Genomic DNA, 26,687 nt, shown 5'->3' with positions numbered 1-26,687 from the left:
AAGCAAACACTCAAATTATATCACTTTACAAACTCTCATATTGTTTCTAAATATCTAAATATTGACAAAATCAACAAGAACAGTCTATCAGTTAAGTATAATATAGTCTGTTTCAGTTCTCTAATCTACAACATTGCTACAGAAAGAAAGTTTGAAGTTCTCATTTATCAACTATCTAATTCTAGTGTACAGAGTTGTGATGAGAATGCAGCAGTTTTCAAAGCTAAGAACTATATAATTCCACAATAAATAGATAAATACATACAGAAAGAGCTTTCTAACACAGTGAATATATTCATAAACAATGTAATTCAGAACTGTTGAAATCAGAATAAATATCAGAGAATGAAAGATGTCTGTAATATACTCTCTGAGCTTTCAGAGTGCAATCTCTCAGATTTAATATTAAAAACTATAATAGAAAGCAACTCAATATACCACTGTTTGCAATCTATATTGACAGTGAAGAGTCAGTTTTACTTTTATTTATTTTATTTTTATTTTATTTCTATGGTTGTGATTGCAGCTGTCTTGCTGATATTTTTTATTCTATATCAAGCTTTCTACAAAACAGTCAGATCTGACTTATAAAATACTGAACAGAGATTTAAGATACAGAACAGAACAGAAGTCTCATCAGTTTTATTGTATTACTACTATCTAATTATTATACTCAGATGAAAGTTTATTATTCAACTCTGATTTTCTCTCATTTAATAAATTACTATTAAAGATGAAGAAAATGAGTCAGCTTCTCTTTCTCATCACATATTAATTTAATTCTATAATATACTATAAATGATTATTAGATAATAATCTAGTGCTGTCAGTGTTCTGAATTAGATCTCACTAAGCAGCTGTAAGTATTAAAACTTTGATGACTTTCTGCAGTCAGTCTGAAGTATACATTCTTTTGCATTCAATATTAACATTATAGACAGAATTGAGATCTCATTGAAACTACAGTATAATCATAATAATTGGCTTGCACTTTCTCTTTCACTTTCATATATCAGTTATTGATGATGTTTCTTTTTCTCTGAGTTTTGAGAATCATCACTGCTGTAAGATGCTTAATTTTCAGTATGAAAACTGCTGCTTGATCTTTTATCAACATCAGCTGTATATCTTCAGATTCTTTAGTTATTCATCTTTATTCTGAGTCTATCAAGATCTCTTTCTGTTCAGCTCCACAGTTTTTGAATCTTTATTCACACTTTCAGTGTCAATATCAGCTACTCTATTATTTATAACACATTTAATATTTATGAAAGAATCTTTACAGAGATCAAGAAGTCTTTGAGTAAAGACAGACATCAGTGCAGAAATATTCTCTGAGAATAACAGCTGCAGGCTAAAAATATACTCAGAGCTGTCAGTGAATGCCACTGAACTGCAGTATATACATCATTTATAATTTATATATATGAAGTTTATAAAATGCTCTGTGATGATCACTGATCATCTGCTGTAAGATACTCATTTGATCTCTCAATAATACTCAACAACTTACATATCTCAAGATTGAGATTATAATTGACATAATATAATAGTGGCTGATTATGAGGAAATCTTGCACTGCTTTGATTACTGCTTCACTAAATCATCTTCATCACTATTTGTAATGTAATCTTCATTCAAATCATCAGAAAAATCAGTTATATCAATTATATTATCTATAGACTGTACTGAGCTATCAGTAAAATAACAGTTCTCAATCAAAATTTTATACTTAGATTTTGATTGAGTGTTTCATTAATGAGTCTCAGAGTCATACTGTGCACTTTCATTTCTCTTGATTTTTTTCAGATCTTCTTGATGATGATGAAAGATGAATGAAATTACAACTGCAATTATAGATTTTATAGACTTCATTAACTCAACATTAAATCAATAGTATTATTTCATAAAGAGAGATTGACATTACTCAGTATTGCAGACATCAGTCTTACTCTTTTATTAATTCAGTTTTATAGAATGAGTTATCAATATAGCAGAAGTAGAATCTATATTCTCATCTGAGAATACAGAGTCTCTCTGTGCTGTAGTACTACTCTTAGTACTGATTTCTGTTTTTAAAAACATGTGTGAGGAAAATAGATCTGTAATTAAAGAAATGCAGTGAAGATTCATCTTGACTGCTATATAAGAATTCTTGATTGAGTGTTTCATCTTACTCTCTGTTCAACTTCAATAAATGAGATTACTTCTCTGATATTAACAGAGGATTTGATTTACTATTACTGATGAATGATTCCACTAATAAAGCAGACTGAGTTATAATGAATCTCAGAAACAACTTCAGACTAGATAAGATTTCATTCATCTTCTTCTAATATTGATTCTCATTTTTCTTCTGAAAATCTGAAAGAAGATCTGAATTAGAGATATAAGAAACTCAGAATATTCAACACTCTTGAAAGAGAAGAGACAATGAAGAAATCAATAGATCTATCTATAAAATCATATTATATATTATATAGATATAACTGTGAATCTAGAGTGATGATATTATTACAAAAAGTGATATCAGTGATTAAATTCACAAAGCTCTTACTCTCAAAATCTTCAGTGATTTCATTCTCTATAAACATCTTATCAAAATCATTTAGTACAATAGTCTGTGCTGAATCTTGACTGCTGTGGCTGTCTTGAAGTGAGATGCACAGTGAGAAACTGAAAGAGAGACAGCTAAATAGAGAATATAGTTTCAATAATACAGAGTGCATGAGCTGAGTCTGAAGAGATACAGATATAGAGTATGATAAGAGATTGATGATATTAGAACAGTCAGATAGACAGAAGAGAAAGAGAGAGAAAGAATAAAAAAATCTAAGAGATTTCAGAGAGAGTATTGTGAGTATAGAGTATGAAGAATAAAAGTGATTGAAATGAACTTGAAAGATTTTATATTCTGACTGAGAGAGAGTATAGTTGATGAATTTCATGATAGCTAAATAATATTCATCTACTCTGAAATGATCTCACAGACTGTTTTATTCAATCTTACTGATGAAGTTCACAATTTTGTAGAAGAAAGAAAAACATCTATATAGCAGATTCAGAAGTGTAATATATACTGACTCAATACAGAGTAAGATAATTTGAGTTTCACTGTATCAAAGAAGTAGATGCTATTTTCTGATTCAAATCAGCTAAGTACAGTCTTCTCATTTTTATATAATATGAGCTAAGCTGATCAAGAACAGTCTTCTCAACCATATTTGAAAAAAACAGTGAGTTCATCTTAACAGCCTCTCATACTGTGAATAGTATATATAACTCTCTAATACAACTTGAGCAACAAGAAGACAGCATCAAAATGATTATAATCTATTAAGAGATTTCAAATAATGTCTAGATTAGCTGTAATGATTCATTTCACTGCAGATATAGAAACAGACTAAATTATATATAAGTTCTGTGATGAGAATAATCAGCAGAGGTTGATGTTGCAAGATATATCAGTCAATATCATTCAGCTTACACAGTCTGCTAACATCTCATTATTCAAATTTAAGCTTCACCTTCAGTAAGAAAATTGAATATATTATTCTTGCAGAGATAAGAGATATAGATATGCACAGTGATGCAGATAATATAAAGTAAGAGAAGCAATAACAGTCATTCATTTATCTTCAGCTTGTTTATATAAAATACACAGAGATCTAGTTATCAGCAAGACTGCAGTCAGATCAGATAATTGTATCATTGTGACTTTTCAAAGTCATTGAATATCTATATAAAACTCTGTTTCAAGAATCAGTTGACAAGGCCACTGATGCAGCTGTGTCATAATTTCAAATCTAGACTTATATATACAGCTTTATAAGAAATGAGGTATTTTTGTCATTGACTCAAAATACAGCACATCCTCTGCTCTGATATCAGACAAAAAAAAAAAAAAAAAGAAAAGAAAAGATAAGAAAAGAGAAGAAAAAAAAACTGACAGTCTGAGAACAGCAATGAATATGATGAATTAAGAGTATATAAAGAATAAAAAAACAGTAGAAAGAAACTGAAGAATGAAAACAGTAAATTACAGAAGAACAAAAGTATAAAAATATAATGAAAGTTATCAAGACAATAAATTGTTGTAAAAGTAGTTGAGCTATGACAGATTGAGTAACTTCATTCAGTATGATGATAATGACAGTGAGTCAGCTCAGTGTTTATCAAAAGAAGAAGAGATACAGATGTTAGAGTTCAGCAATCACTGATGAAGAGAGGGAAACAAGAGAAGACTGAGATTGAAAAGAAAAACAAGATAGAAAGTGCATGCACAAGAGAGAGAAAGAAGAGTATTTTATATAGTTGCAATGAATGACATTGATACAGATCACAGCAGCAAGAGCAAGCATCATCTCTGAATAGACAGCATCAAATCAAAATAAAATATGTCAGATTCAAATGAGCAATACTAGATTGAATGAGAAGAGCATCTAACTGTAAGAGAAAGAGGCTATAAGAAAAGTGGCACTGATGCAAATCGAAATTCTCCTCTATAAAAAAAAGATTCTCTTGAAAAACTCTTTTAAAAAATGAAACATTCATTTATATTACTTCTTGTATCACTCAAAAGAAATGATAAGAGTGATTATTCTGTGAAGAATTGATATAGAAAATATATAAAGTATGATGCTCAGTAATATTCTAATAATTAATCAGTAATTAATTGTTAATCAATTGAAAAGAAACTAAATTATACTGAAATCTCATATCAGCAGAAAACAGATGCACAGATTTCAGAGTATTATATACAGAAAGTTTGATTATAGAATATTGCTCAGATTGATTATGAATAGCTAGAGAATCAATTAATAATCAGTTCACAATCAATTATCAATTAATTTATATCTAATAGTATTATGTTTGAGTTGATTATTTTCAATCAATTGAATATTCTTCTGCATTTTTTGAAAATTTATTCACATATTCTGTGTAACTTTATTATGAGATGAAAAATATAAATTTTCATCTAAATATTGACAGATTTTGATATCAGTATATTTGAACTTGTATTTCTTCATTCTAGTATAAAGAAAGAAGTAATATATTTGTTTAAATGAATGAATCTGAGTCTTTTCATACTGAATCTGAATTAATTATCAGTCAATTGTCAATCAATTCTCAATTGATTGATATAACTTATATCATATATCATTTATATCATTTTCTCAACATTCAAAGCATCAGTTGAGATAATATATATATATTCTTTTACTTCAGTTTTTAAATACTCAGAGATATTATAAATATATTCTAGTTTTGAGATATATATTGAATGACTAATTGCATCAGTTAGATGAATGAGAAGAGACTAAATATATTCAAGTAATTAGCAATCAATTCTCAATTAATTCAGAATTAATTATATTAATAATTATCTCATTATTAAGTTCTGAGCTAATCTCAGTGTCAGAAAGAGTATCATTATTACTGATTAAATCAACAAACTTATTCTTATATATAGAGAATATAATGAGAAAAGAATTGATCATCAATCAATTCTGAATTGATTGATGAAGTGATGAAAAATAATTAAGAAATCAAGAATGGTTTCAAATTATAAGACAATAAATACTGTGGAAAATAGAGTAGATGCAGTGTATACAGAAGAGTTGACCTCACTAAGTAAGTTATTCAATCTCATTATATAATCAGATTCTGCTAGTGCAGTCTGTGCATCTATCTGATTTTGTAAAATACAAAAGTACAGCTAGTAACAGAACTGTATTATGTAATTTTCTTAATTTTCTTAAAATATATAAAGTAATATATTAATATTTTAATCAATTTTCAATCAATTAAAAATTAATTAAAATTAATTGAAAATTAAAAATATAAAATATTTTTAATTTTTAAATATAATATAATAGTGATAATATATATATATAATTATAGATATATTGTTATAATTTCTTTAATCAGTTGTAAATTAATTGATAATCAATTAATAATTAGTTAATATATATATATTAATATAACTTATAAAAATATATTATTATAATTTCTTTAAACAATTGTAAATTAATTATCAATTGATTGATAATCAATTAATATATATATATAATTTATAAAAATATACTATATAATTCTTTAATCAATTATAAATCAATTGATAATTAATTAATATATATACATACATATATGATATAACTTATAAAAAATATATTATAATTCTTTAATTAATTATCAATCAATTGATAATCAATTAATATATATATCATAATATATGTATATAGTTTGTAGAAATATACTATATAATTCTTTAATCAGTTATAAATCAATTGATAATTAATTAATATCTATACATACATATAACTTATAAAAAATATATAATTCTTTAACTAGTTGTCATTGTTCAATCAATTGATAATTAATTGAATTATTTGAATACTAGTTCTTCACAGCTGTCACACTTTGTCATTGTATTTTAAGCTAGTGAGGTCAGGTAGGTGCACGGGCCGCACTAGTGAGGTCTGATTATATAACAAGGTCAGGTGGCTTACTTAGCGAGGTCGACTCTTCTGCTTCCTGGTAGATGCATGGGCCGCGCTAGCAAGGTCTGATTATATAACAAGGTCGGGTGGCTTACTTAGCAAGGTCGACTCTTCTGCTTCCTGTGTTCCAAACTCTATTTTGGCCGAGGCTTCATTACATAAGCAATAGTGGCTCGCCGACATTTTCCAATGCTTGGATTTGAGATACGGGAGGATTTTATATAGCATCCAACAGTTATTCCACCGCCATGGCTGCCAGAACACTGAGAATAGGTCAATTGCTTCCTGCCCGCCTTGCTATATTCAATTTTGCTATTACTCACAAATTTTATAGGCCTCATCCCCGGCGACGGAATCGGAAGGGAAGTCATCCCAGTACGTTCATCCAATATCCTTGCTCTCGATGACTCGAGATAACTATAAACGAGAGAGACTTGTGTCGCTATCTTCCATTGAAGTTTTGAAATTCTGAGCGACGGTACAAAAACAGGCTGGCCGCAAACTTCTCGAATCCCTGCCTTCGTCGCTGGGTCTACAATTCTCCTTTGTTGACCTTGAGGCAGGGTATGATACCTTCAAGAAGACGGGGACGGCCCTCCCAGATAAAACCGTCGAGATCCTCAAGAAAGAATGTGACGGTGCGCTGTTTGGGGCTGTCAGGTAACTGAGCTACCTTATTTACTAATATACCCAATTGCGAGAACCTTATTGTACTCATGAAATTTTCCAGCTCGCCCAGCACAAAAGTCACGGGCTATTCCTCCCCTATCGTTGCCCTCCGCAAACGACTAGACCTATACGCAAACGTGCGCCCCGTCCGTACCACAATAGGCTCCTCTGGCTCCAACCCCATCGACCTCGTCATCGTCCGTGAAAATACTGAAGACCTCTACGTCAAAGACGAGAAAACCTTCGACTCCCCCAACGGCAAAGTCGCCGAGGCCATCAAGCGAATTTCAGAACATGCCTCCTTCCGCATCGCCACCATGGCCGGAGACATCGCCCTGCGCAGGCAAAAGATCCGCGATGGCGCTGCCGCAAGCGACAAATCGAACACCAGGTCCAAGCCCATGGTCACCATTACCCACAAGTCGAACGTCCTCAGCCAAACCGACGGCCTCTTTCGCGAGACGGCACGGCGCGCGCTAGCACAGCCCCGCTTCGCTGACACCGTCGCCGTTGAAGAGCAAATCGTCGATTCAATGGTATACAAACTTTTCCGCCAACCTTCTTACTACGACGTCATTGTCGCGCCCAATTTATACGGCGACATCCTCTCAGATGGCGCTGCGGCGCTAGTCGGTTCGCTGGGCCTTGTGCCCAGCGCCAACGTTAGTGAAAAATTTGCCATCGGCGAACCGTGTCATGGTTCTGCGCCAGACATTGAGGGCAAAGGCATCGCGAATCCGATCGCGACGCTGCGAAGTGTTGCACTTATGTTGGAGTTTTTGGGAGAAGAGAAAGCTGCCGCTAGCATCTATAAGGCGGTTGATGCGAACTTAGATGAAGGGAAGTTTTTATCGCCGGATTTGGGGGGGAAGGCGAAAACGGAGGAAGTGGTGGCGGATGTACTAAGGAGGCTGTGAGAAAATGTACTGTTTTGTATGAGTGGTCTGGAGACCACTTAGACTGCAATAGCGCAAGGTAAAAGCGAAAAATTGTGAACCAAGGAATACTTATTATCAAAATAGATTTCGAATTGAACAATGCAAATATGCCAGACGCCATAGCTCTATTGACCCTTACATAACACCATCCAATCTATTAAGATCGCTCTATTGCACCATAACTCCCAAAAATCTAAGCCAAATTCGGACCCAATGCATTTAAAGGTGGAAGGCAAGAAACGAGGGCCATAGCAAATTTCAATCGACGCCCTCGTCGTCCTCGCCATACCACGTCTCATTATTATTATTACCTTCTTCATTTTTTCCCTCATCGTCAACATCAACATTCTCGTATGCGTTATCGTCACAATCACGAGCACCAGCCTTACCCAAAAGTAACGTAAACAACACCACAAAATATACATCGCCTGTGCTTTTATTCTTCAGCACATAGCGAAGTTGATGGTTCTTTGCATCGATATATTTAGCCACCTTAATGCTGAAGCCGGGGAGGCGGAGGGAGAAATCTGCGTACACATCCCCATTATCAACACTCCTAGCTCTTCGAAGACAGAAGAGAAGAGATAGCGATATCGACGGGTCTGTAGGTCAATAAAACTCACCACTAAATCCCAAATACCCATTCCCAAAATCAGCTTTATACAGCCTCCCCTCCTCAAACACAAATCGATCCCGATTCCCCTCAACCAAAAAGAACTTCCTCCTCCCCGCCGGATCGTTAGGAACATTCAATTTCCTCCGAACTTCCTCTCCATCACCCTCCCCACCTTCTTCAATGATCTCCTCTTGGTCCGCGCCCCTTCCCTCTCCGCTTCCCACCATATCCCCTTCCTCCCTCTCCCTGACAACCCCACAAACCCTCAAATAATTCCAACTTGACAATGCCGCCCCATACAAATACGGCTTATCCGCATACGCATCCCCTTCTAACCCGGGGTCAATAGCCCACTTAACAAACTTCAGCGCCTGGTTCGTACCCGGCGGCAACCTGTCGCGGATGGGGCGGTCGAAATCGTTGCCGAAGACAAGCTCTGCACCAGGAATCGCGCGCTTGGGGACGAAGGAGATGGCGATGGAGTATTGGTCGTTTGTGTGGGCGGGGTGGGAGAAGTATGGGCAGGTGCGCGGGGAGTTCCGGGGGAGGCCTGAGGGGGGATAAAAGTTAAGTAGAGTGGACTGGAAGTACCCTTGGGCAGGGCCGGTTCTACGGACCTGTGTACTCTTGTATGCGAACACGGAGGTCGATGGTGGCGTGCTCTGTTTCTATGAGGTGGGGAACGGAGGAGTTGACGGCGACTGGCTTGTGGGTTGAAGGGTTGTAGCCGGGACCTGCTGTGACGGAGAGAGTGTAGCTCTGTTCTCCGGGAGGCATTATGAGGATGACCCTCTCTTTTCAAGAGTCGTATATATACGTAGAAACACAATGGAAAACGCTGGAAATCGTATCCTATGTAAGCCAGACGTCTAAAAAATATCGGAACAAGAACCATTCACTTCTTCACTTCGATCGGTTCAGATATTGTACATCTATATCACTTCAATTGAAAGGGATTAGGTTCTCTCATCGTTAGTCTTCCAAGTAAATAAACCGATGGTATCAGGTGTCATGGAGACACGGCGGTGAGAGCATTGCAAGAGACGGCCTATCATTTATATCAAACATAAAATATCCGTGCGTGTTTCATATAAATAACACGCAGATGGCTGCTGGTCACAGTAGGGTTAAACTTAACAACATGATTAAACTTACTTAGGTACCAGGCGATGGTAAACTTTGCCCCCCAAGAATGTTTCTGGATAATTTTCATATGATAGACCGATATACATTTTTTCTCCCTAATCTCGTATGTTATAGCAAAATGGCTACGCCACGAGGAGGGGCGCTATTCTGAAAAATATATACAGATATCTACTCGTATCATCTTTAGCCCATTTCCCTTCAGAACGAGCGGAGAACGGGATGTTTGGCTGGTGCTATGGAGTCGAAGATGGGCATCAAAACCCTGGTTGTGCTTCGAGAAAACCACAGTCACGAGCACCTTATACAAGTTAATATGATCCCTGCTATGCGTAATAAAAAAAACCCCACGAATAATCAGCTGGAACACTGGGAATTGGAAAGCTGTTATATTGTACGATATCTATATGGTGACACGCCACACATATCCAAAAATAACACAAAAAGGAAAGAAAAAAAGTTGAGAAATCCCAAGAAACTATTCCAGGATAAACAGTACGGCGGAATGTCCAAAAGTAAGTATGGAAAAAATAAAATAAAATAAAATAAAGACAAATAAATGGAGAGAAATCAGCAGCTAACGTCCGATAGAACACATAGGAAACACCCAACGAAATGCAAAGAATGTACATGTAGATTGGTGAGCGGTATCGCGACTTACCCCTAAGACCTGTCCGCAATTCCAGAATCTTCAAAACCATCCTCACCCTCCTCCTCCTCTTCTTCCACAATCTCAATCGCAGAATCCGGCCGCCTCTTCCTTTTCTTTCCCCGCTGGATCTCTACATTCACAAACCTGTCGCAAGAAGGTGTAATCGGCTCGCTCCCAACAGGGGCAAACCCAGCCATATCGCCTTTCGGGGTGCTACAGTGTTCGTTGTCGCCAGAGCTATCATTTTGTCCAACTTGCAGGCTCTGGGGACTACCAATGCCGCCGCCATATAAAGCAGACATTCCCCGCTCCCATTCCATGAGTTCCTGAGCAGTGGCAGCAGCTCTTTCCCTCGCCGCATGAATGGTTTCCCGAGAAAATAATTGTTGTAGGGAGTTTAGTCGAGATTGCAAACGCGCCTTGTCCGCACGAAGTGTTTGTATTTCTGACTGGGCTTCATTCAACGCGTTGGTAAGCAACGAAACACGAACGTTTATTGCGCCCATTTGTTTCTCATGACTGCATGATTGGGAAACCATCGCTTCATGATGTTCGGATTTAAGTTGTTCAATTTTCGATTCGAGGGCCGTTAGCTCCGTTGTGCGCTGGTCCAGTAGCCGCTGCATCTCTTCCCTGATGGCTCGCTGATCAAGCTCACTTTGTTCAAGATCTATGATCCTTTGCTTGTACAGCTCGTTCTGACCGTCTAAGGCCGAGTTCGCTCTTCTGAGACTAGAAGTTTTTTCCATGGAACTGATTGTGTCATCTTCCAGTTTCATATTGAGCTCTTCCAGGATCTTGAGATCGACTCTATATCTTTCAATGGCGTTGTTTAGGCGGGTTTTGTCAGTTTCCAAGATCTCTATATCTTGCTCTAATTTTTGCGTTTTCATCCGAACATGCATCAGGTCCGCTGCCATGGAGTCGCTGGCTTCTTCAAGGCTTTTGTTCTTTTTACCTGTCTGTTCCAAGCGATGTAAAGTCATGTTGAACTGGTTTCGTAACGCTACTTCCCGATTTTCACACCCAGAAACCTGTTCACGGGTTGACGCAAGATCCCGGACTAGAATGTTGATTCTCTCCACAAGCATGTCAACAATTTCCTTCCAATTGGTTAGATCTCCACTTGTTGTCTCACCAGGCACGGCTCGCTCGAGTTCGATTCTGGCTTGACGAAATCGGGCGCCCATATCCAAGAGTATTTCCGAGGCACTTGTACCATTAAATCCATGGCCAGAGAGGTCTTTCGCCACGGTTTCGAGCGCTTTGAGAGCTCGAGATTCTCGAGATACGGCTTTGCGTAAGGTAGTGGCGATTTGCGATAAAAAGTTGGGTGGAGGCGAAGCTGGACTATTTCGAGAGCTGTCAATAGGATTTCGGTCGCGAATACCTGCTTCATTGGAGCCAACAATTGCGCGCCATTCTTTGAAGAGGGCGCGTTTTTCCTGTCTCATATTACGGAGTTGAGCATTTAACGAGTTGTTCTCCGCTTGCTGCTCCTGGTCTTGAAGAGCAACCTGTGTCGACGCGTCTGAAGTGCGTAAATGACTCGAAGAAACGCGGGAGGGAATGGGACTGGATGAAGTGGTGAGCATCTCGTTGTCCATAATGGTAATGTCGTCGCCAATAAATATCATCTCGTCATCCTCGTTTGCAGTTTGGGACATCCATTCACTCTCTGCATGTGACGAACCCTCATACGTCCTCAACAGCGCCTCTAATTCCTCAATCCTTTGTCTCGCCATAGAAAGCTCTTTAATTCTTTCCGGGGTACGGGGTATACGGTCGTCTTGAGCTTCGGTTTTCACATCTCTTAAGGCGCTTAATTCTCGGCGGAGGTTCATCAGTTCTTCTTCTTTAGCCTTTTCCTCTTTCTCCTTTTCCCTCTTCCTTTCAATAATGCAATTCATCTCTTCACTTAGTCCAAACCGCGCAATGCGTCGTCTAGCCCTGGGATCAAGAATTGCACTACACGACAAAAACTGGAAAGTTTGCGTCTCAGATGGCAGCTCTGGGCACTCATATTTTACCCCATCACTGTCGGTTCGCGGTGTAGGCTCTGAACGACGACGACGCGCTCTTTTGGCGTTGGTTTCTTGAGAGGATGGGGAATCCTGTGAATCAATTCTCGTCCGCTTAATTGCTGGGGTTAAGCCGGTTGACAGATTGTTATCTAGATAACTAGATAGTGACTCAACGGGAGGGCCGGGGTCCGAAAACCGGACCCTTTTCGCAACCTTGGTTTTTCTTGACGGCGTGCGAGGTTCCGCGAGAGAGGGTAACGACGAGTTAATACTTCCTGTGGCATTTACTACCTGCTTCGTATTGCTCTCCACTGTTGCTGGTGAATATGCGCCGCAATATCGCTTCCTGGCTGTGTTCTTATTTTTGCTAACCATGATATTGTCTTTCTCTAATAAGTCACATCTGCTACTGTTCGGCAACAGGGAATTGGATTTTTTCGAGTCTAATATTGGGAAATTAGTAAATTGCGCATTGGTTACACGAATAAAGCAAGACATGTTGAGAAGTTCTAAACGGAAAGATGAACGCAGGTTTCAAGGTATATGAGCAAGAAGCAGGATAAGAGAGGAATGGCAATTTCAGCATCCCTGCGGGAGCCTTTTATTTATGTTTTCAAGATGAAGAGAAGCTGTAACCCTGACTTACCCATCACGAACTATTTCCCTTTATATTCAAAGATCGTGACAAATGCCAATGTTGAATACAACAAGGGTTGCAAGAACCATGCATGTGCTCTCCACTTCTTCCGGGAAACTTTTATCACCCGAACTGGACAACTTGACAAGAGAAACAAAACGAATTAGGTTATAGGCAGCAGAGCCGTCAAACCTGGGGTGCATGAGAGATATATGGCTTTCGCCCAGACAGTTGATCCCCCAATTGGGACAATCAAAACAACGCCGCTAGTCAGAGCTCGCGGGGAACGAAAAATGAATCCCGAATCAGACGGCCAGGTACAGATTACCTCGTCAAAGTCAAAGAAACCCTGCCGGTCTGTGCAGAACGCGCTTTTCCACAGCGCACTTGGAGTTGGAGGGCTTTTTCTGCGGAATGACTGCGAGTTTGTAACGCTGTGGATTTCTCTTGCCAATTGACATCAATTAATCCTTTCTTCAAAAATTATCATACTGACGTCTCCTTTTGTAGATGCTTTGCATTGGGGCATTTTTGCCTTGCTCCAACGAGATTCACAATTGCCCGATTAGGCTAGATGTAAATAAACAAAAGCCGCCGTAGTACGCGTTACGAGGCGTCCATCTAGCGTGACAATGACTTCACATCGCGGCGCTTTGATTGAGCGGAAAACTTGCAGCTGATTATCATATCTTCTTGATGGAGCTCCACCAAGCTCGCGATTTTGGAACATTCGATGGTTGCAATAATTGCGTTAGGTATAACATGATTGCTTCTGATATATATACAGATTACTACGCAGTAAAAATCAAAATGTCGTTTCTGGCGACAGTGATTTAGGGAAGCGACTGGGGAACGTGCTGCTGCCGAGCTGGAAATCCAGCATCACTCTGCAAACCATCCCTCACCAACCTCTGGTTCCTTTTTGAGGGGAACCCTCATAATATCCCGAACACTACTCTGTGGTATTGGCCTGGAATGTCTACTAGAAACAGGCAATGAGTATCTGAGAGGATCGATATTGGTGATCGTCGTCGGGATAGCCCTTCCCTCCTGGATAGATTCGCTTCTCGTTTTGGAGGGCATGGAGTTGATGAGCTTGATATGGCCAGGCAACAGAAGCGTGAGCACGAACAACGCGGGTCCTAATGGATATATCCACCTCAAAATATCATGTGATCGGAATGCAGCTTTAAGCCGAGGTTTATTGGAAGGTTATAACTCTCGGAATCTCGAGCAGATTTATCGTCGAAAACGCCATCATGCTACTGCGATTTGTCAGTCAAGGAATCTAATCCAGTCACTAGGAGGAAAATTCGCTTGCGAACATGAATCGTCCATTTAGCTGAAGAGACAGAATTTTTGAAGCTTGCTCCACCAACACCCAACACTACACAAGGTTCATCTTTATAAAGGCTCTCAACACCAGCTAATATTTCACTACTTTATCATTTTGGAGGAATTCTCCTTTACATGCTAATCTCGAACAGCCCTAATTCATCCCCCCGGCCATCGCGCGTTCCCCTCTGCGCCTTCTTTTAACATGACTTCTCCCCTCTTCACCATCCAGACAGCGGAGGGTGTCCTAACATGCACCCAGCCGCAGGATGCTGTGTACCTGCTAACCTTCAACTTTGCGCCGGATAACCGGTTGACGGAGGATTTCTGTCAGGCTATGCTCCTCTCCCTGGACATAATCCAGTTCAAATACCCGCCAGGAGTTGTAATTACCACCTCCGCCATCCAGAAGTTCTACAGCAATGGCCTTGATCTCCAAAAGGCCGTGACGACCAAGGGCTTCTTTGAAAACAACCTCTTCGCCCTTTTCAAGCGCCTGTTAACGTAAGCTTGATATTTATTGCGTGGTTCCTGTCCCCAATTATTTTGTATTTTGTACCTTTTCCCCTTTGGGACAGGCACATTCGGCTTACCCGTCCCAAAATTTCGCGTATAGTTACCCTCTCCCCACTGTTGCTCTAATAAATGGCCACGCTTTCGCGGGCGGTTTCATGACAGCCATGTACCATGACTACCGCATCTTCAACTCCTCACGCGGCTTCCTCTGTCTAAACGAGGTCCATTTCGGAGCCCCCCTGAAACCCGCCATGTGCTCTATCTTCCGAGAAAAAATTGCAAATCCGGCAATATTCAGGACAATAGTACAAGAGGGATACCGCTTTAGTGGCAGGGAGGCACTTGAACATAGCATTGTCGATGCTCTTGGTGGCGTCGACGTGGCGCTGGCGTTAATTGAGAAGAAAAAGCTGACGAAGTTGCCCATTTCTGGGGTTTTTGGTCAGTTGAGGAGGGAGATGTACAGGGAGACCTATGAGCTTTTGGAGACGTGCGGAGGTGATACAGCGGAGGCGGAGAAAGAGGCGGAGAAGGAGTTGAAAGTGAACGAGAGTGGATTGAAGCGGGTGGAGGAATGGCAGCGGCGGGGAGGGAAAGCGGCGAAGCTGTAAGAGCTACTTTAGGAATGAAATGTTTTGGTATATCATGAGAGCTACACAGATATTAGTTACATGGGTAGTACAGAATTATATATTGTACGGTACGAAATTGACGGTACATTTGCTAGACTTTTTGTGAGAAATAATCAATGCGGTTATTTATTTAGCCATATATATAGTGTATTGCAAGTGAGTAGTATTAGAGATGGGGAATTAAGAAGATTCCGCTATGAAAGTAAACATGTTGGTTCGCTCCTCCCAGTGGTGTCATCTGCAACACCCCGCCAAGAACGCATCTCTCCGTTGTTTTGTTTGTCTGGCGAACCCCACTGTTGAGATAATTACGACAATGCGAGGCATAATGCTCCCTACCTCTCTTACTCCAGGCAGCAATCTGTTCTACGATGAAAGGATGACTAGTCTTGTTCAACCCGGTGTTGAGGAGCCCGAGCGAAATCCGGCTCTTCGCGCGCTATCTGATAATCCTCAAATGCCAGCACTGGACAGCAGCGAAAAAGGCGCTGCCCGCAAGGCCAGCTCCCCCTTAGTCCTTCTCCCCTCAGAGATACTCTACATAATCCTATGTTTTCTTCCGTCACCTAGTCTGGCGGCGATGTCTGCCACCTGCCGCCACCTGTTCAAACACACCCAGAGCGACTTCCTCTGGATGAACCTCGTCAACTCCAATTTGCCGAAACCACTCAGTGACCCTGCGCCATTTAATACCTGGAAAGAATTATACATATCCCAATTTCCGATGTGGTTCGTGGCGCGCAACAAGATCTGGTTCTCCGATGTGATCGACACCGGAAAGCTTATAGTGACGAGATACAACCCCCGCAAGTGTATGATCGAAGGCTATCGGGTCGTTGCAAAACATACTTTTCGGCAATTCGAAACATGGAGCTATGACCCTGAGGTTCTCATCCACTCATTTAAACCACAAGTCTCTCTGTGGATGGACGATCCTGTCGTGCAACTGTTCAAATTTACCCGCACGCCATTTAAACGCTCCATCAATTGGCGGCATGGGGAGATTCGAATGCCCATGGCGCTCGAAGCGCAGCGCGTCTTTAACAATTTTATTTTGTGTGCCAAAATGCCCCATGAGGACAAGGAGGACCCTGGAAAATTTGTGTGGCCGCCTCGAATAATACCGTCCGACGAACGCGTCGACGTCTCCTATAAGCAGGATTTGTCATTCAAGTCGACAGCGAATGTCCCACACAGTTATGAGAATATTTGCACGTCAGCTTTCCGAGTTAGGCGATGGGCGCAGCTTGGGAATGTAGGTGCCGTTTTTGATATAAACAATACTCGACATGGTGTATCCACTTTTGCATCATTGCAGCCTGAGCTCTATACCCCGACGCCAGAAAAGCCTTACCAAGGTATTTGGGTGGGCGATTACTCTGGCCATGGGTCTGAATTCCTACTTGTGTTGCAGCGGGATGATCCATTTGAGCATTCACTGGGCACGAAACAGCAAGGCGCTGAGGGCGATTCGTCAGGCTCCATATATTCCTCCTTGGCAGGCTCTTCGTCCCAAACACCACGAGGGAGGCTAGAAGCCATAAAATTGACCGGTGATCCGAACGTGCCTCGCGGCCAAATAACATTTTTCGCAGAGGATATCGGACCGGAAGGATTAATCAGGATCGCTGATGAAGATCTCTTCAAAGGAGCGCGGGTGGTGCGCAGCCAGGGCCATATCGCGTCAACAAATTTCAGAGATGGTGAGATTCCGTGTGATTCTTTCTGCCTATTTTCTTCCTATTTTAACAATTTTGTTGCCGTCCACCCTTTCCACATCCTCTCCTGTGAATTGAGTAGTAGTTTCCCTATCAAGTTCCTCTATACATGCAACTTCGTATTAATTCGGATTGATTTTTCGTCACAGACAAGTTCATCCCTGCTCAGCTCTTCCTTCTCTCATACGACTGTATGGCCCTTTTCTGGGAAGAATTGAAGCACGTCTCGTACTATCGGCGAGTCGATATTGATGGTCTTGTTAATCAAGAGCTGGAGTAATATGAGACCGGATTGCTTTAGCGATAGGCGAAACCTCCGTTTGCCAATTCCCCTGGACCTGCTAGACGCTGCGTGTTATTTTATCATTTTACAGAACAACGAGGTGAGCGGAATGATAGCGATCATATCCAATTTTTGCCCAGAGCACGCGGCCTCAATACTTCTGATAATCGCTTTTCTGATTACTTACCACTCAATTTTTTTCCGCACTAATACCTATCAGCTGCTGTATCTGTTTTCGATTCCATGACTTTCTTGAACTTCTCTCAAGGTTCCGCTAGAACTGAGTGAAGATAAATAGAGCCTTTTCCGTTACATTGATGCATCACGGTTCGGCCGACTGACCCTTTTATGCAATAGAAATAGGAGATGACCCTATATTCTCACCTCTGCGACTAACATTGGAGCCTTAGATTGCCATATATTTGAGCGATCTCGCATGGTGGTGACAAAACTGATAGTACCCTTAACACACTCACATCCTTTCTCCATTTATGCAATAGCAATTATCTCGTACGACGGGGGAAACAACGGTATGCACTATGCAAATTGGCGAACAACGCAATGGAGCCATTTCATCTGTTGCGTAAAGCGGATCAGCCCGCCCAGAGTCACTAATTTATCACATAGAAGTTCTCTTTGTGTTGGAAAAAGCAGAAGAGGAAGAGATTCGAGGGGGAGATGTTGACTGGCAAGGAGAAGCAAGTTTTAGCGGTAAGAAAGAACGTACTGCGGCGGAAACGTTTAAGTTTGCCATTAGGCGTCTATGTATTGACATCGCCTCATTAGGAGGAAGAGGCGGAAACTCCGGAATCGAGAAAGAGGAGGGAGGAGGAGATGTTAGGATCAATGGAGGGGTAGGGAAAATGGCTTACGGAGAAAAGGAGGTAAAGTGTGGATCGGTTGAAAAATGTTGGCTACAGTTTTGTTTGTTGTTAAGCTTTTGATAATCGATTTTCAACGTTTACTTTTAATCTGTTCTCTTCTCTATATCCTCCTCTCTTTTAACCAATTGCGCAGGGACGTATTGAATGCCGGAGATGCTCTATTGCTTACACGGCTAACAAACGTGTGACTGAGAAACCAAGAACTACGAACTGAAGGACATGCATCCCAATTTCCCCAATAACCTGTGTGTGTCGAACCGTATCCGGTATTGACATGGGACTATCATAGCGATTCCGCCTCCAACAATGTTATTCTTCCCGGAGAACAGACCGTTCCGAATCAGCGTCCTCCATATTACTTACCAAATACTTACTATTTCCATGGAAGTTCTTCAAGAAATTTGTGGCTAACAGAAATACAATGTACAGTAAAGAAGCTGAAGACCTCATATTCGATCTTGAGAGAGCTTGCGGCCTCGGCAGCAGAAGCCACTGGCGCAATATATCGAAGTGAAGAAATAACCCTGATGGCCTGTATAACAAAGCATTTTACCTAGTGGGAAGGCGTTTGGCAAGATTTCGACAGCCTTCGATGACTTGCGACGGACCTCAAGACGGCTTTCGGCATACCATGGAACTTGTCAAGACTTTGCCGCTCTTTCAGACACGACCAGCTGTAAAGAAACTGAAAGCGGAAAATTTCTTCGATCAGACAAGCCTCCCCACCACCCCAGGTATTTCCCACTCTAAAAGTAATACTTCTGACTTGGCCACGTTGCCCCGGGAGGGTTTGATTAAAATCGAACATCCAACCGTCGAGGATAAACCATCGAATTCGCCCTCTATTCTGCTGACCAGAGACCACCAGGAAAAGCTTCTTCAGACCAGAGGGCGGGTAGTTTCTGAGAAGGCTGGAAGGAATCCAAAGCTAAGTAAATCTTCAACAGCCGATTAGAAGAGTTCCTCCACCAATAAGTCGACTGGTACCTCATTAACCAAATCATCGGAAAAATCTAGAGGGATTTTTCCTTGACTTCACAAGGAAAATGGTTTTGTCCAGCAAACTTTATCCTGACGTCTATATGGTTGGAAGAAAAGCTAAATATTTTGCAGTGAACTTTGGCATTGTTCCCCTTAAGCATGCTACTTTAGCTTCTATGGACTTTTCTCAGGCAAAGAACCTCTTTCTCTTTGCCTCGATCCTTTGGCAGAGATATCAGACGAAGATTGCAAATCTTCTCCAAGAGATTGATCGATTCACGCAGCTGTGCAGGAGGACGAATTTCACTTCCAGCAAAGATGCAGGATTTGCAAACGGGTATCCCGTGCCTCCGACCCAAGCCGCTTTGGACGAGGGCAGGTTGATTGAATCCCCCAAAATATATACCCACGGACATCCTCTCCAATGCAACCCTGCGGCAAAGCAGAATGACTTACTGGACGCAATCCGAAAGCCATTTCAACACACCACCATTCGGGAGTTATATGATGATTTAACTAAGAAGGGGTTGAAATGTTGTGTCAAGGATCTTGCCCAGAGATGCATCGAAGTTTTGAGGTCGAAGTTTCAGCATGAATTGTGCAGCAGTTCCAACCAGATTCCAACACTATTAGTGTTTACGCCCAGAAAGCTCACGGCCGCGAAGAGATTCAATCTCGAGACCGAAGTTTATTTCCATTTGGAGGAGGAAAATGAAGATATAAACTCCGAGGCCGCAGCTGTTATCTTAGCCATGGAAGAATTTACACTCCAAGAGTTGACGGATTGTTTCCAGGCCCAGGTGGGGAAATATAATTCCGGGGCGCTGGCAAAGGCTGTTTTCAATTATGAAGCCAAGTCGTGTGTTTGAGAGTTCCCTGTTTTGTTTCAAATTCCCAGTGTTTGTCATTTTGCTATCCGCAATGTCTTCAGGATGAACAAAGGCGCTATTTTTGTTGCCGAGCAACTCTCATGTTCGCCTGATGCTGGCTGATCATGTGCCAGGAGGTACGATTGTTCGTAAAATTATTCCGTATCTCTGATTTTACTTGCATAGCAATTGGACCATACTACTCATTTGCTCGATAACTTAAGTACATGCATGTATGATGGCCGTCTTCGTCTGGCAGGTGGGGACGAACAATGAACCACGTGACCGCCACATTTCACCGAGTGACAACCTTGGAACATTTCAATTGTTGTAGTCCTTCATTTACATATTTTTATATACGTCATAGCCGTATTTACTCTGGCGGATTGTGCTGCCTTAGACATCCTTGGATATTAGTTGATTGTTTCAACAAGAAAACAGTGGGACACACATTCAATATTGGGCCGGAATGGACATGCGCATCAGTGCCCAATTGCCCGACAACCCGCCAACATTGTCTGCCTGATCCTGAGAACGACCCCCAATTGGCTATCCGCGATTCCTTACCCTGCGAATATTGAGGTTTTTGCCCATGGGCAACGGACATCATTGGCGCAGAAGGGAGCGCTTGCGGGGCGATCTGGAGGTTCAACTCCGCACCTGTCAACGGCCAGAGGGTCACAGTGAATCTGTGATTTCCACACGCAAGGGACGCTTGGTTGCGATTAAGAGATAGGATCTTGTGAGTTTATTCCCCTGTGACAACATGCATGTCAACCTTCTTATTGGGTGTGGAGGACCCCCGCACCCTGCGGATAGTTTCCATCTGGCTCTCCAGGCGCCGTTCCTGTCATTATGTTATCTTCGAACCCAAAGGAACTAGCTGACGAAGCTATAAATAAGTATGAAAACGATCACTGTTTGTGAGAAGATGCCTTTCCTTGGACGCTGATCCTGAATGGAGGACGCTTTTCCGGTCATTGCTGCCCAAATCAGGGCTCAGCTTCCTTCCCTGTAATCCCAATGGTCCAGTTCTCCTCCCTGTTTGGTGTGTTTCCTTGTATACCAAACGTGCTTCCTGGTTTTTGGAATTCTCCCAGGAACAGGTGAAAGCTGCAATTTGCAGCCATTGATTTAGGGTTTTCATGGGCTATGCGAAACCGTCACACGTTCACTCCCTGATACTGGACGCGCCTGAGCTTCAAGGAATATTCGCGTACCCTGCGTTGATTTGGCGGTGTGATTTTGTTCCGTTCACCTTTAGGCCTCTTGTTTTCTTATCCCTCCGCCAGTAAGACTGGGAGAGATAGATGAAACTGTTACCAGTTTTGGAGGCCCATTCTCCATTTTTCGGTGGCTGAGGAACTAGGATCAAGTAGCAAACCTCAGACATTATTCCCGAAACTTATCCCTTCACGGTCATGTCTTGTGTTTTGCCAACGTCATTCTTGACATTCAGCGCCAGCTTCCAACTAACTGTGGAGCCCCTGGGTTCTGCCTTGGTCACCTCGAAGCCAATTACTCCTCGTTTACTGGCTAGTAGTAGGCTTGTTATAGTATAAGAAGCACATTTGCCCCCTTGGTGCTGCTTATTTCCTCTCTGATCGAGTTTGATGTCCATTGACCGTCAAACTAAATTATGTCTTCTCAAGGAAATTTCCCCTATCAAGGAAGAACGCCAAATAGGGATCAGACTTATTACCCAGTGAGCAGTGATATACTCGCATTTCCTCCTCCTCGAAGGTCAGTGGAAATTGGTCAAGGAGCAAAGAGGACCGAGAAATCAATACAAGCATACTCACTTAAATCATGCTAGTGCGAGTGTTCTGAACCGAGAATATGAACCACAGGCATACCGGCCAACAGCAGAGGCTCCTGGGTTGTATCACTCTAGGTAGTTCTGAACTTCCACTCTTAGCAACTCGTAATGGACACTGAGAGCCTATCATTTATTTTAGTGGTAATAGGACATCCCCTCCATCATGGGAGCTTTCTCGAGAATCGCTAGAAACCTCCCGATCTCCCGATCATGGACGACTCAATGAACCCCATATTTTATACAACAACCCTGGTAGAACACTGATCAATACCTCGTCTTACGATCGATATTCCAATGTTTCAGCTGCACCAAATCTAGGACCTATTGGTCAACAACCGCGTCCCCCTCCTGGTATTGGGGAATGGGACGCCCCACCCGTGCATTCTTGCCATGATTCTCTGATGCGAGATCCAGATTCACCCCCGTCAATGGAGACATTTGATTTCTTTCCTGAACATACCAAGAGACGCGCACCAGAACATGCGAAAAGCGGTGCCAAATACCACCCACAGAGACGGCCATCCAACCGCGATGAGTTCGATGGGCCTACTCAGTTTCTAGATATGCCTTCTCCAAGGACTATTGCCGAACAGGAGAAAGATTTGCCTCACTTGCCTACTAGCCTGGATGCCCAAGAGCAGGATAAAATCCTTTATGAAGTCAATGATCATTTGTCCAGGTGTGCTTTCAATTTTGTTGCAAAATATCAGTTCCCCATTCCTGTGGAACCAGACAAGAGACAGGTGAGAATACCAGCCGACCGGGAGTGGACAGAATGGGTGTATCTCTTGAAACGATTAGCTACCAAGCGCCGAATTCCTGCCAGAGTTCTTTATAATGGCCAAATCAAGCATTTTGTGACAGTCCTGGAAAACTCCTTGGAAATGCGCCACGCGGCTAAGCACCAATCACGACCAGTGAAAGATGATAGGAACATTCTCCAGCTGATATCTGCGGGAACTCAGGTTGCAAAAATTCTCAAGGATGCCTCCGCCATGGAATTTTTAGACCAACTCTATTCACGAACTGAAATTCTAATTCATGAACGACGAAGTCATCTCGGAGGAGCGTTAGCCAAACCATGAAATACAGCAAAATCCTAAGGAAAATGAAGAAACCGGGGCTGCGGACTCGGTTTCTGATATACTTCATCATTTTACCGAAGGATCCATACCGTGCGGTCAAGCCATCTCACACCCAAAATATATTGTCCTTTTGACCACCTGGCAAAAAATGGCCGCCGGGCGTTGTGATCACTTCATAAACGTTTTTTTGTTTCTCTTTTTTTCTGATGTTTTGAAGCCGACTAGCCACATTCTGACAAGGTCCTGACGTTTCCGTGGATTTGCCATCTCTCTTATCATGCCACACAGCGGAGTCAAACGATCTCACATGAAAACTACACTTTTTGCTTTCACCTCCTAGGGCAATGGGGACCATAGCTGCGGCCCAAGAAATCGTTCCCATTCCTCCCAATATGAACTTTCTTCTAGCCTTCTTCTGTGCCCTGGGCTCGCGACATGGGCAAAGCTAATATTCCGTTCTACCACATACTCTCATTCTCTTCTGACGTTGTGCCGAATCAGTTGGAGTTACATTTCTAATTATCTTGCCGGCTTTATTTCTGCTGAGCTGACCTTTTTCCATTCTCACATGCCCTTTATTGTTTTATTTTCTGGTGTTCCAGAGAAACAAGTTACTCTTGTTGAGTTTTTTTCGCCATAAATTTTAGGCAAAAGATATATATACCCCATTATATACGTATCTCAACTGGAGGCAAGAAGCCAGTTGAAGAACACCTGTCTACTTAGCCAATTGTTTTGCAATTTTCCTGCTACCCTTCTCCTTTTTGCACTTCTATTGTTTTCATTTATTTTCCCACGCGTAAACAGCTTTGCATTGATTTCTTTTTTTGTCTCTCCCTCGTTTATTCATTTATTTTCACGTTCTAAGGCCGTTTCTGTTCGAGTTCCTTGCGCCATACCCAGCACCTCCTTTAGCCTTGTTTGTCCTCCGTTGGCTCTTATCTGCTTTTGGCTTTGCTTGCTTTGGATATACTTCGGCTTTATAAGTACTCTTTGCATTTGTGTTACATATAGCATATACATTCTGTACTGTTATGTTTGAATTTTATCGTTTTCCTTTCCCTTTTTGGATCGACACTTGACTTGTTCTGGAGTTTATCTTCTCCTTCTTTTATTATGGTTACTATTATCCTGTGTCAAGGTTAGCCATTAATATCAATATCTGAGTGTGGAGCTAACACAAAATAAATTTCTTCGGGCATCAATGGTATCAGAGGGGTAGCAAAGTTGCTGGGTTCTTCAAAAATATCTACAATGTCAACAGAGCGCAACAGGCGCGTCACATAACCCCAACATGAAAAAGAAAACAAGTTTCGCTATTTAGGAAGCTCGTTTGCCGAAAGCCTTCATCAGCCTTTCCAATCGCGTCAACCACATTCCTTTCCAGCAGAAAAACCCACCAAGCCCTACAGCAGATGACAACATAACCGCCAAAATACTGGTTAAAACTAGACCCTGTCGCCTCGCCTTCTGCACGATCTTTGAATATGGCTGATTGCTAAAGCTGACACATGAATACTGGGTTGACCATCCCAGAAACGGTAGGTGACGGTCGAGCATCTCTTCAACCGATTTGCGCATCAAGTAAAGCGGCGACGTCACGCCCCAACGCATCTCAATATAGTTGTGGAGTGACAGATTGTTGATGGCATGTGCGTCTGGCGTGCGATGTTTTGTGTATGCCGCCAGAGCAGCAGCGCGTCTTTCTTGCTGCCCCTGAGGCGGGGTGGTGGAGGCTTTGTACACACCATACTCATCGAGGAAATCGAAGAGGATGCGCACGTCTTCAAACCCTGCGTTCAGTCCCTGGCCGTAGAATGGCAACATGGCGTGGGCGGCATCGCCGATTACCACGACGCTGGAGTCGAAATGGTGTGGCGAGCATTTTATGCTGATAAGTGGCAGGTGCGGGTTCGAATTGAACTGCTCTTGGAGTGAATTTGGGGGAATGAGTTCCGGGGACACGCCGGGAAAATGCTTGTTGAAGAATCCCACGATGGTTTCCGGCGCGTTTTCCAGCGCGGTGAAGTGGGCTTCGGATGCAAAAAGGGTGCAGGTGAAGGTTTTATCCGGCGATGGGAGCGCGATGAACATGAACTCCCTCCCAGGCCAGATATGGAGGTGGTTTGGCGAGATTGCGAAATCATTGGTGTCTGCCGTTGGCTTGATTTGGAACTCGCACCATTGTACATCGGCGTATTCTTGCTGATAGTTCACGCGTGCATATTTCATCAGGTGGTATCTGGTGGCAGAGTGCGAGCCATCAGCGCCGATAAGGAAGTCGAAGGTGATTTCGATCTCTGGCGCTCGCGTGAAGGCAATCGGCTTGCCGTCCTGTGTCGTGCTTGTAGCTGCTGGCCCTGCAGCGTTTTCAGGCTTCCTAAGCTCGAACCAAGCTTTCTTATTTTTGAAATCCGCGCCGGTCAGCTTGTGGTTGAAGAAGAGCTTTACATTTGGGCATTTCTCGAGCTCGTCGAGGAGGAGTTCGTTAAGCCGGCCGCGGTCAATGGAGTTTATATGCTAGGGAATATCAGCGAGGGAAGGACGCTTTGGTAGTTTTAATTAACCAGGACGACGCAGACTATGTGTTTTTTTGCCCTACCCTGCCATGAACATCATACGGCTGCGGCTCTTCTGTCAGCTTGCCCGACTTGTCCTTCCTATGGACCATGCGACCACGCATGGGGATGGTTTCGTCCATAACAGCACTTATGAACCCCGGCCGATTGGTCTGCTTCATGGAATTGATTCCCCGTTCTGAGATGGCTAGATTGATGGACTTGGTGAAATTCAGGGGCGTAGTCGAAGCATTGCGGAGATCTATGGATATTAACGATTAAATTAATATTAAGTCTTCAATGACGGCAAAACCGAGCTCGCATATTAAACAAAACATCTTCCTGCAGATATATACAACCAAACCTGCCGGAAGGGAAAAAAAAGAAAAAAAGCCCAATTTGATATGAAAACTTCGGTGTAACACTTATTATCAAGATGGGAGGACAGCGATCTCAACTCATGTGACAGCAGCCCTCACCACACTTGCATGGAAAGCGATGTCACCAGCGAGAAGAGCGTCGCACATACCTGCACGAAGTTCGTAGACCTCCACATCGTCACCCCGACTGGCGGCATACAGCGCGGCAAGAGATCCGACTGGTCCTGCCCCGACGATCACTATCTTTTCTTTTGTTGCCGCCATTACCGCCGTTGGGTGAAATGGGAAGCGCCAGAAGGAAAGGACGTGAGGGAAGAGGATGGGCTGCTCACCACGACTGAATTAGAGAGTCATCACTCAGCACCCCACCCCGCCCTTTAGATCAGAACTTATATCCGCGCTATCAGGGGCTTCAAGGGCCGGGACCAGGACGAAACGTCCCGCG

The 26,687-nt window shown here is 42.2% G+C and overlaps 8 protein-coding genes across 8 annotated transcripts; 5 read left to right on the top strand and 3 right to left on the bottom strand.

The window, feature by feature from the left end:
- Positions 1–6,724: 6,724 nt before the first annotated feature.
- HCBG_08237 (isocitrate dehydrogenase) lies at positions 6,725–8,229 on the top strand (the record flags this gene model as incomplete). The annotated part of the gene is made up of 4 exons (XM_045435286.1): positions 6,725–6,776; positions 6,838–6,878; positions 6,994–7,163; positions 7,234–8,229. The coding sequence occupies 4 exons, from the start codon at positions 6,752–6,754 to the stop codon at positions 8,087–8,089; spliced, it is 1,092 nt and encodes a 363-aa protein (XP_045284592.1).
- Positions 7,572–9,783, bottom strand: HCBG_08236 (uncharacterized protein; the record flags this gene model as incomplete). The annotated part of the gene is made up of 4 exons (XM_045435285.1): positions 7,572–8,637; positions 8,734–9,276; positions 9,344–9,564; positions 9,626–9,783. The coding sequence occupies 3 exons, from the start codon at positions 9,501–9,503 to the stop codon at positions 8,369–8,371; spliced, it is 972 nt and encodes a 323-aa protein (XP_045284591.1).
- A 749-nt stretch (positions 9,784–10,532) lies between these two features.
- Positions 10,533–12,920, bottom strand: HCBG_08235 (uncharacterized protein; the record flags this gene model as incomplete). The annotated part of the gene is made up of 2 exons (XM_045435284.1): positions 10,533–11,584; positions 11,660–12,920. The coding sequence occupies 2 exons, from the start codon at positions 12,918–12,920 to the stop codon at positions 10,533–10,535; spliced, it is 2,313 nt and encodes a 770-aa protein (XP_045284590.1).
- Positions 12,921–14,311: 1,391 nt separating this feature from the next.
- HCBG_08234 (enoyl-CoA hydratase/isomerase) lies at positions 14,312–15,644 on the top strand (the record flags this gene model as incomplete). The annotated part of the gene is made up of 2 exons (XM_045435283.1): positions 14,312–15,021; positions 15,134–15,644. 2 exons carry the CDS (start codon positions 14,723–14,725, stop codon positions 15,642–15,644), a joined length of 810 nt encoding a protein of 269 aa, XP_045284589.1.
- Positions 15,645–15,793: 149 nt separating this feature from the next.
- HCBG_08233 (F-box domain-containing protein) lies at positions 15,794–17,663 on the top strand (the record flags this gene model as incomplete). The annotated part of the gene is made up of 2 exons (XM_045435282.1): positions 15,794–17,368; positions 17,533–17,663. The coding sequence occupies 2 exons, from the start codon at positions 15,982–15,984 to the stop codon at positions 17,661–17,663; spliced, it is 1,518 nt and encodes a 505-aa protein (XP_045284588.1).
- A 1,518-nt stretch (positions 17,664–19,181) lies between these two features.
- HCBG_08232 (uncharacterized protein) lies at positions 19,182–20,400 on the top strand (the record flags this gene model as incomplete). Its single annotated transcript, XM_045435281.1, has 2 exons — positions 19,182–19,482; positions 19,664–20,400. 2 exons carry the CDS (start codon positions 19,182–19,184, stop codon positions 20,398–20,400), a joined length of 1,038 nt encoding a protein of 345 aa, XP_045284587.1.
- A 1,639-nt stretch (positions 20,401–22,039) lies between these two features.
- HCBG_08231 (uncharacterized protein) lies at positions 22,040–23,304 on the top strand (the record flags this gene model as incomplete). The annotated part of the gene is made up of 3 exons (XM_045435280.1): positions 22,040–22,143; positions 22,217–22,294; positions 22,359–23,304. 3 exons carry the CDS (start codon positions 22,040–22,042, stop codon positions 23,302–23,304), a joined length of 1,128 nt encoding a protein of 375 aa, XP_045284586.1.
- A 1,160-nt stretch (positions 23,305–24,464) lies between these two features.
- On the bottom strand, positions 24,465–26,657 carry HCBG_08230 (kynurenine 3-monooxygenase; the record flags this gene model as incomplete). The annotated part of the gene is made up of 3 exons (XM_045435279.1): positions 24,465–25,824; positions 25,907–26,124; positions 26,392–26,657. The coding sequence occupies 3 exons, from the start codon at positions 26,504–26,506 to the stop codon at positions 24,625–24,627; spliced, it is 1,533 nt and encodes a 510-aa protein (XP_045284585.1).
- Between the last annotated feature and the right edge of the window lie 30 nt (positions 26,658–26,687).

This window comes from Histoplasma capsulatum (genome assembly GCF_000150115.1).
Source record: "Histoplasma capsulatum G186AR genomic scaffold supercont2.13, whole genome shotgun sequence".
Lineage (NCBI taxonomy): Eukaryota > Fungi > Ascomycota > Eurotiomycetes > Onygenales > Ajellomycetaceae > Histoplasma > Histoplasma capsulatum.
Note: the sequence above shows the minus strand (reverse complement) of the source record. Positions and strands in the feature narration are given on the sequence as shown.